General features: G+C 50.1%; 1 protein-coding gene and 1 long non-coding RNA gene across 3 annotated transcripts in view; one reads left to right on the top strand and one right to left on the bottom strand.

The window, feature by feature from the left end:
- Nucleotides 1–1,073, bottom strand: part of Uxs1 (UDP-glucuronate decarboxylase 1) — a 45,295-nt gene extending 44,222 nt beyond the window's left edge. For both annotated transcript variants that reach the window (XM_005400792.2, XM_013522787.1), the window contains exon 1: nt 676–1,073. In XM_005400792.2, the coding sequence (XP_005400849.1) occupies nt 676–838 (163 nt within the window). In that variant the 5' untranslated portion in view covers nt 839–1,073. The remainder of the gene's footprint in view (nt 1–675) is intronic.
- Nucleotides 210–12,453, top strand: LOC102003860. The gene is made up of 2 exons (XR_263497.2): nt 210–614; nt 9,955–12,453. It is a non-coding gene; the product is annotated as an uncharacterized LOC102003860 (long non-coding RNA).
- Nucleotides 12,454–12,751: the final 298 nt, after the last annotated feature.

Raw genomic sequence — 12,751 nt, forward strand, 5'->3', positions numbered from 1 at the left:
CGCGAGGCCCAGCAGCAGCTTCATCCTCCGGCGGCTGACGGCGGACCCGAGGCGCAGCAGCGCCTGACTCACCATGCCCGAGCGCGGGCGGCGTGCACAATGAAGCCGACGCCTCACCCGCCGCCCGCTTCCTCCCGACCGGGAGTCTGCGCACGCGCGGCCCCACCCCGCCGCCGAGACCCCGCCCGCCACGTTCCCGCCCACCAGCCAGTCCACGCAGGCGCAGTGGCCACCGCTCGCCTAGGTTTCCGTGGCGGCGCGGCACAGCGCATGCGTATACTGCAGGGCGTACTGCCTGGTTACGGCGGCGCGGAGGCGAGGCGTGCAGGCGAGTTCCGGCTGGGCTGCTCCGCACCCGGAGCCAGGGGCTTTGTGATCAGCTCCGTTCTGCCGCACCTCGGGGTCCCGGGCACAGCTGTGGGAAGCCCTCGTGCACGTGCCAGGCCGCACGACAGGCCCGTCTCTGATCCTGCCAGCGCTGGCCCACGGTGCTGACTTCAACCTGGATTCCTGCTTTGGCCTCGTTGGAGACCTCCAAGAGGAATAAGGACCCAGCCCACGCGGAGCGGCGGCGTGCCTGCCTGCAAACCCCAGAACACAGGGCTGCGACCCCGGTACAGCCCGCCGCACCCCGGGCACCTCCCCGCGAGCAGTCAGTCAGTGAACCCAGCACACCTGAGCAGCCTGCGGAGGGCGGCCCCGGGAAGCTCTCTCTCGTGGACCTCGCGCGGAGGAAGTAGAGCGGGTGGGCCAGCAGGTGGCTCCGAGCCCCTCCCGCGCTGCGACCTGCGGTTTTCAGGGAGAAGGTGAAGGGCGGGGGTCGCGGGGAAGGGTTCATGGCTGACCCCTGGACTGGCTAGGTGAGCCTCTCCGGGGCAGAGTCCAAGCGTAGTAGGTTAGTTCAAATAGGCAAACGTGTGGAATATTTGCCCTTTCTTTTCCAAACTCCCTGGACCCACCCTTCCGCGTTGGGGGGTTTTCCTACCCCGGGCTCGGCTGCCACCCGCTCCTGCTCTGTGCAGAGAGCCATGGATGCCGCTTGCACTGCTTCTAAAGAGGCTGCTACCACTGTTGCCGCCCAGAAGGCTGTTGGTGTCCCTGGAGCTGACTTCCTGCGCACCCTCGGCCAAAGCCGCGCGGTGAGCATCAGGAGGGGCACAGCCGCGGAGCTGAGAGGCTGCGGGCCCCCGGCTGCTCCGGAAACCTCGGCTTGGGCGGCGCCGCACGATGGTCCTGACGTCCCTGCCTGGGAACGTGCTCACCGCTGCGTTCTCCCAGGCACCTGTTAACAGTACTTTTGAGCAGTTACCAGTTAGAGGCCCGTGCTGCTGACGCCTGGGCTAATTAAAAAGTGATTCAGCACATGGACGGGAAACCAGCACTTAGGAAACCTCAGCAGCATGCGGGGGACCGGGCCAGGCACGGCCCCGTGGAGCCGACTTAGTTCTTGTCACACCCTGAGGGACAGGGTTGGTGCTGTTGCTCTTCAAAGAATCCTTTGAAAGTAAAATAACTTAGTTTTGTTTTTTTAAAATATGTGGTCTTGCTGTGTAGTTCAGGCTGGCCTTGAACTCACTGCGTAGCCCACGCTGGCCTCAAATCCGAGGTGATCCTCCTGCTTCAGCGTCCCAGCTGCTGGGTTACAGGTGTGCACCACCCCGGTTAAGGAAAAGTGGTACATGTCTATGGTGTGAAGAAGCTATTTCTGATATAAGATGGTTCAGATCAGCTGGGGAGCATAGCCATTACCTGACATCCTTGTTTCCTCTGATGAGAACATTTAAAATCTGCAAACGGTTGTCAGGGTCACAGAGCGCTGTAAGGCAGCCACCACAGTGCTGAGGCCCGGAGCTGGGTACTTACTGCAGGATCCGCTCCGGGGAGCAGCGCCCCTGCCCATCGCAGTCTTCTCTGTGCTTCTAGAGCTCAGCGTTGTTGACTGCAGAGCCCTCGAAGTCTTTGTCTTTCTGTGTCTGGCTTGTTTCTTCTTGACTGTATGTTCTGGGGTCACCCTTGTCCCCTCCCATGGCAGGAGTTTTTGAAACTGAGTAATATTCCTGCTCTACATAATCACGGTCTTTTTATCCATTCGTGTGTCAGTGAGCGCTGAGTTGCCTGCTCCTTTGGGCTACTGTGAATAAGGGCGCTTTGAGCACGGAAAGGTGGCTATCTCCATGAGAGCCTGCGTTTCCTCCCAGGGGTGTGGACCTGGAAGGGAATTGCTGGAGCTGCTGCAAGCCCGTCTTTAATTTTGGGCGGAGGCGCTTTCCTTAGTGGCTGTGATTTGTGTTGCTGCTGACTTCACTCAGTGGGGCAGTGAAAGCTCCCAGCATTTGGTTTGTGGCCAAGGCTACCGTCACAGCTGGAAAGGAGGGCTGGGCTTGGGCCAGCCTTGCCCTGAGTAAGGACACCTCTCTGTGGGCCTGTTCATGGTGGGCTGTGACGAGCGGCTTGCTATGGGACAGGGCTGGCTGAATGACGAAGGAACTTCCCAGCAAGGAGATGTCCTTGTAGGGCACAGAAAGGAAGTAAGGACATTCCTCATCCCTCCTTTTAACAACCTGCCTGTTTAACCCCTGTTTGGACTTAGAGCTGCAGCCTGCTGTTCAGGTTTACAACCCACAGCTTGGACTTAGAGCCCGCATTCAGACTTACAGTGCAGGAACGGGAGCGGCAGTGTGGCTTGACCGTGGCCTCTTCTGCAGGGCAGAGCTGTAATGTCTGCTGACTGTACTGCACGGCACAGTCCTGTGGTTTTATGTTCTGTTACGCATTGCAGCACTGCATGTAACAGCTATGCAAATAAAAGCAGTCGTCAAGTTGGAGCTTCCTTTGACCATTTCTCTGTCCTGAGTATTGTAATGCACGTACTATACACAACTCCTCATTTATCAACATTCGTTTAACAAACCCAGTCACAGGAATGGTATTTGGTCGATAAACAGGGAACATCTGTATAGGAGTCTGACTCACAGGCCTCGGGCAGAGGCACCCACAAGGAGCAGCAGGAAGTGGTGCCCGGAGGGGAGGCTCCATAGGGCACAGTGGGTCCTTGTTTAAGTAGAGCAGCAGAGAGCAAGAACCAGAGGGGCGAAGGCCCTGGAAGGTCCCCCAAAGGCCTGTGGCTTCCACCGTGCCCTGGTCAGGAGTTGCTGTTCACCAGCGTCTGTCAGCCTGCACTGTGCTTCTGGATCTGGTTCAGGACTCTGCTGGAGCCGGGCAGCAGCACACCAGCATGTCTTCCGGCTTCCCGTTGGGCTGCACCCCGAGGAGGCTCTGGTCAGAAGATGGATGGTAGGAGAGACACGCTGCACCTCTGGCTGGTCCAGGTGGCTGTGGTGAGTGGCTGCCAGCAGCTGCTGTGACTGCAGGGGGGAGGGTGATTCTGACTTCAGCATCCCAAGGTTCCCGGCTGTCACCAGGCCCTCTCTCCCGCACTGAGCAGAGCTGGCTGCCTGTGGGCCTTCCCAGCTTCCAGTCTGTGGAGGTTATTTCTTTGTTACTTCGTTTGCTTCCCCACAATCCATCTTCTTCCTCTGGCTTTCCTTAACCCTGCACACATCTTTGAAGCCAAACCCCTGTTCATTGTCACCTGTTTGATATACTCGGAGCAGCAGTTTTCCAGTAGACCATGCTGGGGCATTTCCCTCTAGGAAATCTGAAAGAGAGGCTTGGTTTGGGTCCATTCCCAAGCTGCCTGGCATGAAGCCAAGCCTCTATACTTGCCAGCTGGCCCCGGCCCCAGCTGGCCTCCTGCTGGTGATCACAGGTGACCACACCACCACCCTGCAGTCCATTTCTCGGGTGCGTTACTCCCTGTCCAAGGTTGGCAGGAGAGGGACAAATGGAGACAGTGGAGTGCCCTGGAGCTGTATGACCCCTGCTAAGGAAGGATGCTAAATCCCAGCAGAGGCTGAGATACAGATGGGTTTCGTTCACAGCCACATGACTAACTTGAAATTGCAGGTTGAGCTGATATGGCAAGTGAGTTCAATGAGACAGGCATTCACAAGAAAACTGAAAAGGCAGGAATGAACAAACCTTTATTGAACTGGCTGACAGACAGTCTCTAAGCAGGAGCCAGAGACGATGTCTAAGCTGATCTGGGTCTCACCTTCAGTTTAAGCACATTTTTTGTTTCCATAGTAACCATTACCTCTTTTTTTTTTTTTTTTTTTTTTGGAATCTTACAAGAATGTCACATAATTACCACAAAGTTTACCTTTTCCAGAAGCTGTCGGACAGCTGGATTCCAGATGACTGTTACAGTTTAACGTTTAGCCTACTTCCCAATTTGTCCTGTTTGTTCTGTTCCCATATTATGACTCTGCTCTCCTTTAAGTGGGTTGATAACTAACCAGGGGGACTGGGGTGAAGAGTGGGGTCAACTACAGCTTAAGTGAACATAAGTGACTTCTCTTAATATGGAGTTAAAAAAAATGGAGTCTCTTGCTCTATCAGAATATCCCATGTCTAAGGAACTTTTTTAAAAATGCACTTTTAAAGAACAGTTTTAGCTTTACATAAAACCTGAGAAAATAGTGTAGAGATTTCCCATCATCCCCCACACCTTTTCCTCATTATTAACATTTTGATTCAGGTGGGATGCTCTTCCCTTTGTAGCCAGGGTTCACACACTCAGCATGCTTTATGGCTGTTGTAGTTCTTGCCAGGCTCACAGTCTACAGAGGTCTCCTCACCAGGCTGCTTTGCTGTAAAGCCACTGCCTCCCCTCTTCTGGGAAGAAGCACCCTGTGCCACCCACGTGCAGGGTGGGGAATCTATATGAATTAGTGGGAATTCTTCTGCACAGGGGTTTACCTCTTCTCTCTCTTTATTATTTATCACTTATGTTGGTATGCACTGGTGGGTCTTTATTTGATACTTTGAGTTATTTTGTTCTTCAAATTGTTCCCAAGCCGACTGGTGGTACATGCACTCAAGAGGCTGAGGCAGGAGGATTGCCACAAGTTTGAGGCCAGTCTCAACTACGTAGGAAGACCTTGTCTCAAAAAAAAAAGAAAATTCCAGCTCTTTCATTGGCTCCTGTACCCCTTTGACAAACTCCTATCTTTATAGGGCTTCTTTTTCTATTCTCTCTTGTTGCTTTGTAGTAGTACCCTCTTCCTGTCTGGCAGTATGAGATACTCCAAGAGTATCTTGGATATTTCCTGCCTCTGCCATATCTCCAAGGATCTCTGCCTTCTCTTAGAAAACAGGATCTGGAGTGCAGTGTGCTGGTACTGTGTGTGTGTGTGTGCGTGCACGCGCATGTGCACACGCACCAATCTATTGACACACATTAAATATTTCCACAGATAGCCAAATATATCTATATGAGGTGTGATTGAAAATACATGAAAGGTTAAATTTTAAAAATGTATTTCAGTAAAAGACACATTGCCATGAACCACCCCCACCTCCAAATCCTCAAACACACTTATCCCATCTCTCTTGCACTTTCTGAAGCAGTTTGAAGTCTTCGTTCGTGAATGTCTTTAGTTGCACTGTCATAGCTGCCTCAATTCTAAATGTTTCGATTCTAATCGATTCTAAATGTTTCTAAATGTTTCCCTTGCATGGTCATTTTGACTTTGGGGAAGAGCCAGGAGTCACTTGGTGCCAGATCTGATGAATAAGGTGGATAAGGCCTCACTGGGATGTGTTTATTTGACAGCAATTGCTGTAAATGTTTAGAATTGATTGAGGACGTCCGGGCAGCCACCCCAAGACACTCACAAAAGAGAATTTCCAGAACTGTTTCAGAACGTGGAAGAATGATGGGATAAGTATGTCTGAAGGGAAGGAGAGTATTTTGAGGGAATTTCATGGCAATGTTTCTGTATGGTAAAACGTTTTTAAAATTTAAACATTCACTTTGTATTTCAATCACACCTCCCTCGTAAACAGAGAAGTTCCTCCCTGTGTCTCCAGCTCTGATCCATCCTCGGGGATTATCTTGGCCTCCTTCCTGCTTAGCTGTAATTTCTGACCCCTCCATCTGCTGTCCGTTTGCCAGATTGCTCAGTTTGACCTCACAAGCATAGGAGCATCACTTCACACAGACAGACAGACAGACACACACACACACACACACAGAGCCCTCCCCTCCTGGCCCACAGCAGCCCTGGGGTCCCTGTTGGCTCCTACCCAGGCCAGTGTGTCTGTCCTTGCTCAACCCCTTCCCAGCGCCCTTACCGTTCTCACCTCGACTTGCTATTGAAAGCATCCTCCTAAGCAAACCTGCTTCCTTCCCTAAAATGAATTTGGTTGCCGCCCTTAAAATATCACCCTAAGGCTGGCTGTGAAGCTCAGTGCTACAGCTCTTGCCCAGCAAGCGTGAGGGTCTTGTTCTGGCCCTCACACCTGGAAAAACTCGTCTGAAGTCTTATCAGGAATCTGGTCTTTCTTCTGTGGACCCTGGAGAGTGCCTGTCAGTTAAGGTTTAGCTGCAGTGTCCAGGCGGGTTCTCCGTGGCCACTGCCACAGCCACGGCGCAGGAGGACTGGCAGGGGGCAGCTGGCAGTCGTGGCAGAAGGGCGAAGGGTGTGGGGTAGATCGGCAGGTGACCCGAGAAATAGAACAACAGAAGCTCTGGCTGATTGCAGACGTCCAGGGCAGGGAGATGAATCACGCAGGACTCTCAGGTCCGGTACTGGGGAGGGGCTTCCTTTCCAGGTTCCCCGGTGGAGACAAAGAGACTTCCTGAAGGTGTCTGCACTGCAGCGACTCCCACACTGGGACTCAGAGTTGGCGGAGAGACTTCAGATGAGGGCTGTGCTTGGAGCAGGAAGACTCCCGCACCCCGCCAGCAGGAAGGGGCTGTGACGTTAGGGATGCCTGCAGAGCCGAGGCAGAGAGGGACAAGACCACAGGACAATGACTCTTTGGTTTTTGTGCTTCTATCTGCAATTCTCTCCAGTTCAAGAAGTTTGTGTTGAATTTTAAGCACTAAGACATCCCAGTGGCAGAAATAATTTGAGCAAAGGTCTGCCTATCTTATCATGTAGGCAACATCTTTCCTTGCCTGGTCTGAGGCCAGTCTTGTATTAGGGGCTAAAATAACCCAGGATGTGGGGTAAAGCCCAGCAATAAGGACTCTGACACTGGCCTGGGGCTTCATCACATCACAGTGGTAGGCAGCTGTGAATGTGGCAGTTAACCAAGGCTGAAGGCTCAGCCACTGCTGGGTCAGTCTCTCAGACCTTAACGTTCCTTAAGGTCTGGGGTCAAGTACAGCCCCAACATCGGACCCTTCGAAGCAGGGCTTCTGCTGGGCCGTACGACATTTGGGTAGGAAGCAGAAAAAGGCTTCCCCACCTTCCGTCCTGCAGGAATTGTCAGTCACTGCATGAACTGTGCCTGAGGTCAGTGCTCCACCCGCAGAGGCCTACGGAGTGCACATGGGCAGGAGCGGAGTGAGTCACAGACACAGTGGGAAGGTCAGGGTGAGACTGGAAATGCCTACCCTGCAGGGACACTGGGGAGCCACAGCAATCATATCTGCGCTGGTTGCATTTCCAGTGCATGGCCACTGTCCCTGGGACACTTTTGGGCAGGCCAGCAGCCACTGTGTGATGAACTCCACGGCCAAGGACAGAGCCGGTTAAGGTGGGATGCGACCGAATTGAGTCCAGAGGGGAGGAGGCAATCTCTGCGGAGCTGATGGCAGTGAGGCTAAACAAGTAGATGGGAAGACGACTGCAGCCATGTCAGGAGGGCGATCACTGTGAAGGACAGTGCTCGTCTAGATGTGTGTGCGAACCCTGATTACGAGGGTGCTTCATGCGCAGCCTGCCAGCTGCCTTTCAGTTATCAGTGTAGGGCAAACAGAGATCATGTGACAGCAGGACATCTCCATCGTAAGGTAACGATGGGGAGAACTATTCAGTGTCAGTGGCACAAAGTGAAGTGTGTTAGCCGAATAGGCAGGGAGTGGGAAGGGAGAACAAGACAGAAACATCAATGCAAGTAGAGGCTGGTTTGTGTGTTTTGAAGGCTGGCAACTCTAGTTTACTACACAGGTTTGAGAAGGAGCAATCAAGGCCGGATGTGCTGGCACATGATTGTAATGCCAGCACTTGGGAGGCTGAGGCAGGAAGATCGCTGCAAGTTTGAGGCCAGCCTATACTACGTAACAAGACCGTGTCTCAAAAATAAATAAGTGAATAAAAAGGAGCAATCTGTTTTGATGAAATAGCAGCTCAGAGAAAGCATGAGGCTTCTTTCCCTTCACACATTAAAAAATGCTATTCATAAATGCTGCATTTCCTTGAGGGAAATTTACACTGCAAGGCTTCAAAGGGGATATACATAGCTGAGTTTATAAATATAACTGAAATAAAGTCACTCAAGTTGGCATCACAGTTGGCTCAAGGAACCAAATGTGATAGAAACGCTGAAAGGAACATTGGCCCAGGCTTCCGCACGGATGGCTTAGGGACATTCGATAGAGTGACATAGAGCCAGTCACCGGGGGAAAGGGGCTGTATGATTCTCCTTGTATGAGCAACCTGGAGACACGATTCATAGCAGGAGAATGTGGCACAGTGCTTGCCGGGGACTCGAGGAAAACACGGAGAGTCTGCTGAACGGGGACAGAACTTCCGCCTGGAGTGGTGGGAGTCCTGGTGGCGGGGGTGGAGATGGACGCGCAGCACTGCAGCTGCATGGAGTGCCCTGCCCCGCACGCTTCGGAGTGATATGACGTGAGTGCTGTGCTGTGCTGTATTTTGCACCATGATGAAGACGAGGATCCCTGTGCCCACCTCCGCGAGGGTGGGCTGTGCCGTGGCAGTTCCACCTTCTGCCCTCGTATTCCCTTGTGCTGTGCTGGATGCTGATTTTAAAAATACGGAACTAGCACTGAAATGTCCACCAAGGACTTTCTAGGGTGTTGGTCAAAATCTCCCAAAGGACTCCTCTGAATTATTTTTCTAATAGCGATGGTCATTGCCTTTGGAATTTGCTGAGGTGAAAGCAATGAAGAACTCCAAAGAAATGAGAACCTTGTAGACCATTTAACACCCACTCGCACGTGTGGGAACCATTACCCAGAAGTTCAGTTTAAGTGCCTCCGTCGCCTTTGTGAAGCTTTACAGAATGCAAAGGTAGCACATCTGATTGTGTTGATGAACTGAGGGCAAGCTCATGCAAAGTTTAACTTCAGGCCTTTCCTTTATTTTTTTTAGAAGTCCTTTCTTGGAAGCAAGACATAGGGCATATTCCTGTGACTTATGGATGTTGTCCTAAAATACAAAAGGTCCCGGCTATGAAACCTGACTTCCTGGGTGATACTCTGCCAAAGTCAGGGAATTTTGTGGATCCCCACACTCTGTGTTCTTTCACCCTAAAAAGAGAGTTTTATGTTCGTGTTTGTGTAAGCAAATATGCTCCAGACCTCTGTAGTGACTAGAAGAATGTTTCCTGTGAGGAAGACTTCTGCGTCCCCTACAAAGGACAGCTGCTCACAGGACAGCTGCTCTCCATGTAGCGGGGTGAAAGGGAAAGGGCGTGGTGCTTCGTATTTGGGGTCAGGTGACTCTGTATCCTGCTTGCAGGCCACAGCTGATGTGGCTGTGGACACAGCAGCCCCTGCAGCTGTCGTCTGCAATGAGGCTGAATAATATAATTTTGGGGTGTGGTGAGGAGGAGGGATGACATCTGTGAGGAGTGCTTTCGTGATGAAATAGCACACCTGACAAACATTCATCTTTATTGCTGTCATTAGCGTTGGCTGGATTGGAGATTTTGCTCAGAGGAGCTGACTCTTGCAAGAAGAAAATGCACTGGGGAAAAAGTGTTTTCTCAAACCTTTGAGAGTCGTGCAGGTGGAGAGACATGATAGCTGTAGCATCGGCATGATGGGCTGATTTTAAAAACATCCCCTACTTGTAGGTATGTTAACTTTTTGAACTTTCTTGATCATTTTCTTCTGTTCTTTTCTGTTTTCAGAAAAGGAAATATGATACAGAAAATTGCATAGGAAGTCCTACTAAAAACAGCCTCTGCTGGAGAAGAAGACAATGTCTATTGCAAAGTGTCACATCACTTGATAAGGACCGTCACAAGCAGCAGATGCAGGGAAAATCCAGGCTATGATGTAGCTGTAAGTGCAAGAAGAAAGTCGGTCACCAGAAAAGTGGCACTGAACTTCCACTGAGCCTTTGATCAGGCTCTCCTCAGACTAGTTAAGGTGCTGCCAGGGGAAGAAGGGCTCCTGGCACCTAGAAGCCAGTTTTCATCTGATCTCAGGGTGCTGGAAGTTGGTAAAAATCAGTTGTTCTGTTTGGACCTTTTCAGTTGCAAATGACAAAGTCAACTTAGTCTGCCTTTGAAAAAGGATAAGGGACAATTAACAAAAGAGCACAATGCAAAGGGGACCCCAGGGCTCAGACTTCTCAAGGGAGAGCTCAGGAGCTGCCTGACCTTCCTTCCTTTCTTCCACTCTCCCTCTTTTTCTCTCCTTCTCCCTCCCTTGGCTTTTCTTTGTCCATCTCTTGGACAGATACACCTCTCTGCTTCTGTCTGTGCGCTGGCCCGATTCTCATACCATCTGGGGTCCACGACATAGAGCCTGTGGGCCTCCCACCTCTGTCAGGCCTACCACCCCCAAAGGGTTTTCGTCCTGAGTGGTTAAAAACCTAAGTCGAAAGGAGAACAGTACTTCACGATGTGTTAAAACACTGTGACATTCACATTTCTGTGTCCAGCTGGTTTTTCCAGACTATAACCACTCCCGTGCAATGGTTGCTTTTGCACTGCAATGGTGGAGCTGAGTAGTTGTGACAAAGTGTGTGACACTCATCACTTCTGTGGCCCACACTGTAAACCGCAGTGACACCATCGTAATACAATCACATGATCTCTAACCACCACTGTCATTGTGCCTCTGTGTCTTATATTTTATCACCAGTATGTCAAAATAAGACAAAACTGGACTGCAAGGCTCATGCATGTAAGGCAGAGAATAGTATGAATGATTTTGTTGATTAAGTGGCAAACCTTTGTGTGAATTATTCAACGGCTGTGCTAAACAAGTTCCACCTAGGTTAGGGGTAGGGTTATTAGAGTCAACAATCACAGCAGTGTTCCCCATTCATAGGATAGTCACAGAAAAATAGAATAATTGGAGTGGAATGTCTCATTACACAGAACTTCTTCAGAACAAAAATGAGTAAGCCATAAGTGCAACTTTTTTTCTTGCACTTACGGCTACTTCATAACCTGTATTTTCACTGCATCTGCTGTTTGTGACCGTCCTTATCAATGAAAAGTAACTCTGCAAATGGTTAATTTGTTAGCCAAGAAAGGACAACTATTTATCAGTAGCAACTCAGATCATTTTTTATTGCAGTAACCAATAAACATGTCTTGAGATAACAAACTTACTTAAGACTTTTAGTCTTGTGGTGGCACTGGGTTCCCCACCAGGTTGGGGTCCTGGGGATACAATCAGGTTGACTTAAAAACAAGGCAAACGTGACTTTCCTTGGCCCTGGAAAAGTTGACTAGTGATGCTGACACTGCTCAGCTATTGGACATTTGGGGAGTTGGTGGGGAGCTGGTAGTGACTAAGAGATCAATCCTGGTCAATAATTTGGGTGAAGGGCTAGGCTGAGAATGTTTTCAAAGTGGTTGAAAACACAGTCATGTGGCACAGCCTGAAGTGAAACATGCGGCCATCGGATGGTGGTAGAAACACGTGTGAGGTCAGGAAACTGCTTAGTTGGACAAATTTACAAGATACATTTCTGAAAGCACAAGGTGTTTAAAGCCCATGGTTACTCATTATATATTCATGAGTAGGTTCTTGGTGGATAATATTTGAAAATATTACTTGTGATGAATTACCTAAATTAGTAGAAAAACTCATCCCATCTACTGGACTTAACCCATGGATTTTTGACAGAAGAACCCAAATATTAGAGGAACTCGGAAAATATGCACTGAAGACTGACACTTTGTGGCACCTGACAAGAGGGCTTTGACCCTTCCTCAGAGTGCGGGATGCTTGGGCTTTCTCTCATTCCCCTTCCTCATGCAAAGAGGCTGTTGCAGAGGTCCCATATCTGCCCAATGTCTGGACCCACCAAAGGAAAAGCAGTGGCCCGAGTGTCACTAACTGAACTCATTTATGAGAGGGAAGGCTGTCCGCACAGCTGGACTCACATGTGCAAATATCCTTGTCCTCTTCTTCAGTCCCACAGAGGTTATTAACAAATCATCGCCTGTTCCGTCAGCCAAACAGGCTTTGTCAAGCTGTCGTATGTTCCAGGCCCCCTGACCTGCCCTCAAATTCACTGTTTCCCTGATGTTTCCTGTTCTCCCCCTTCCCTGTGGAAAATGGAGTAGATAAGCTTCCGAATCATGTTGAGCTGTGGGTGATTATACTTCTGTGATCTTTTCCTCTTTTGCATATTAATAAAGTGACGTAGCTTTTCTTCTATTTAACCTGTCTTTGTTGGTTTATTCCACCAAACCTCAGAGGGCAGAGGGTAACTTTCCCCTCCTCCCTACAGTATCCTGAATTGCCCTAGCATGCATCTGTTCAGTGACTTAGCAGTGGTAAAATTTATTGCAGTTTTTTTTTTATCTCAAGGCTGAGACTCAATTTCTGAACAAAAGGAACCATGCTTAACTGCACAATCAAATGTCAAATAGCTTTAGAGATTAGCTTCTGCTGTAGACTTGGTCATGTTTCTTAATGGATTCCCCCTAAAGGTATAAAGTGAAATGTCACATGCAGTCT

Source organism: Chinchilla lanigera, unplaced genomic scaffold (assembly GCF_000276665.1).
Source record: "Chinchilla lanigera isolate Chin_1 unplaced genomic scaffold, ChiLan1.0 scaffold00069, whole genome shotgun sequence".
Classification (NCBI taxonomy): Eukaryota; Metazoa; Chordata; class Mammalia; order Rodentia; family Chinchillidae; genus Chinchilla; species Chinchilla lanigera.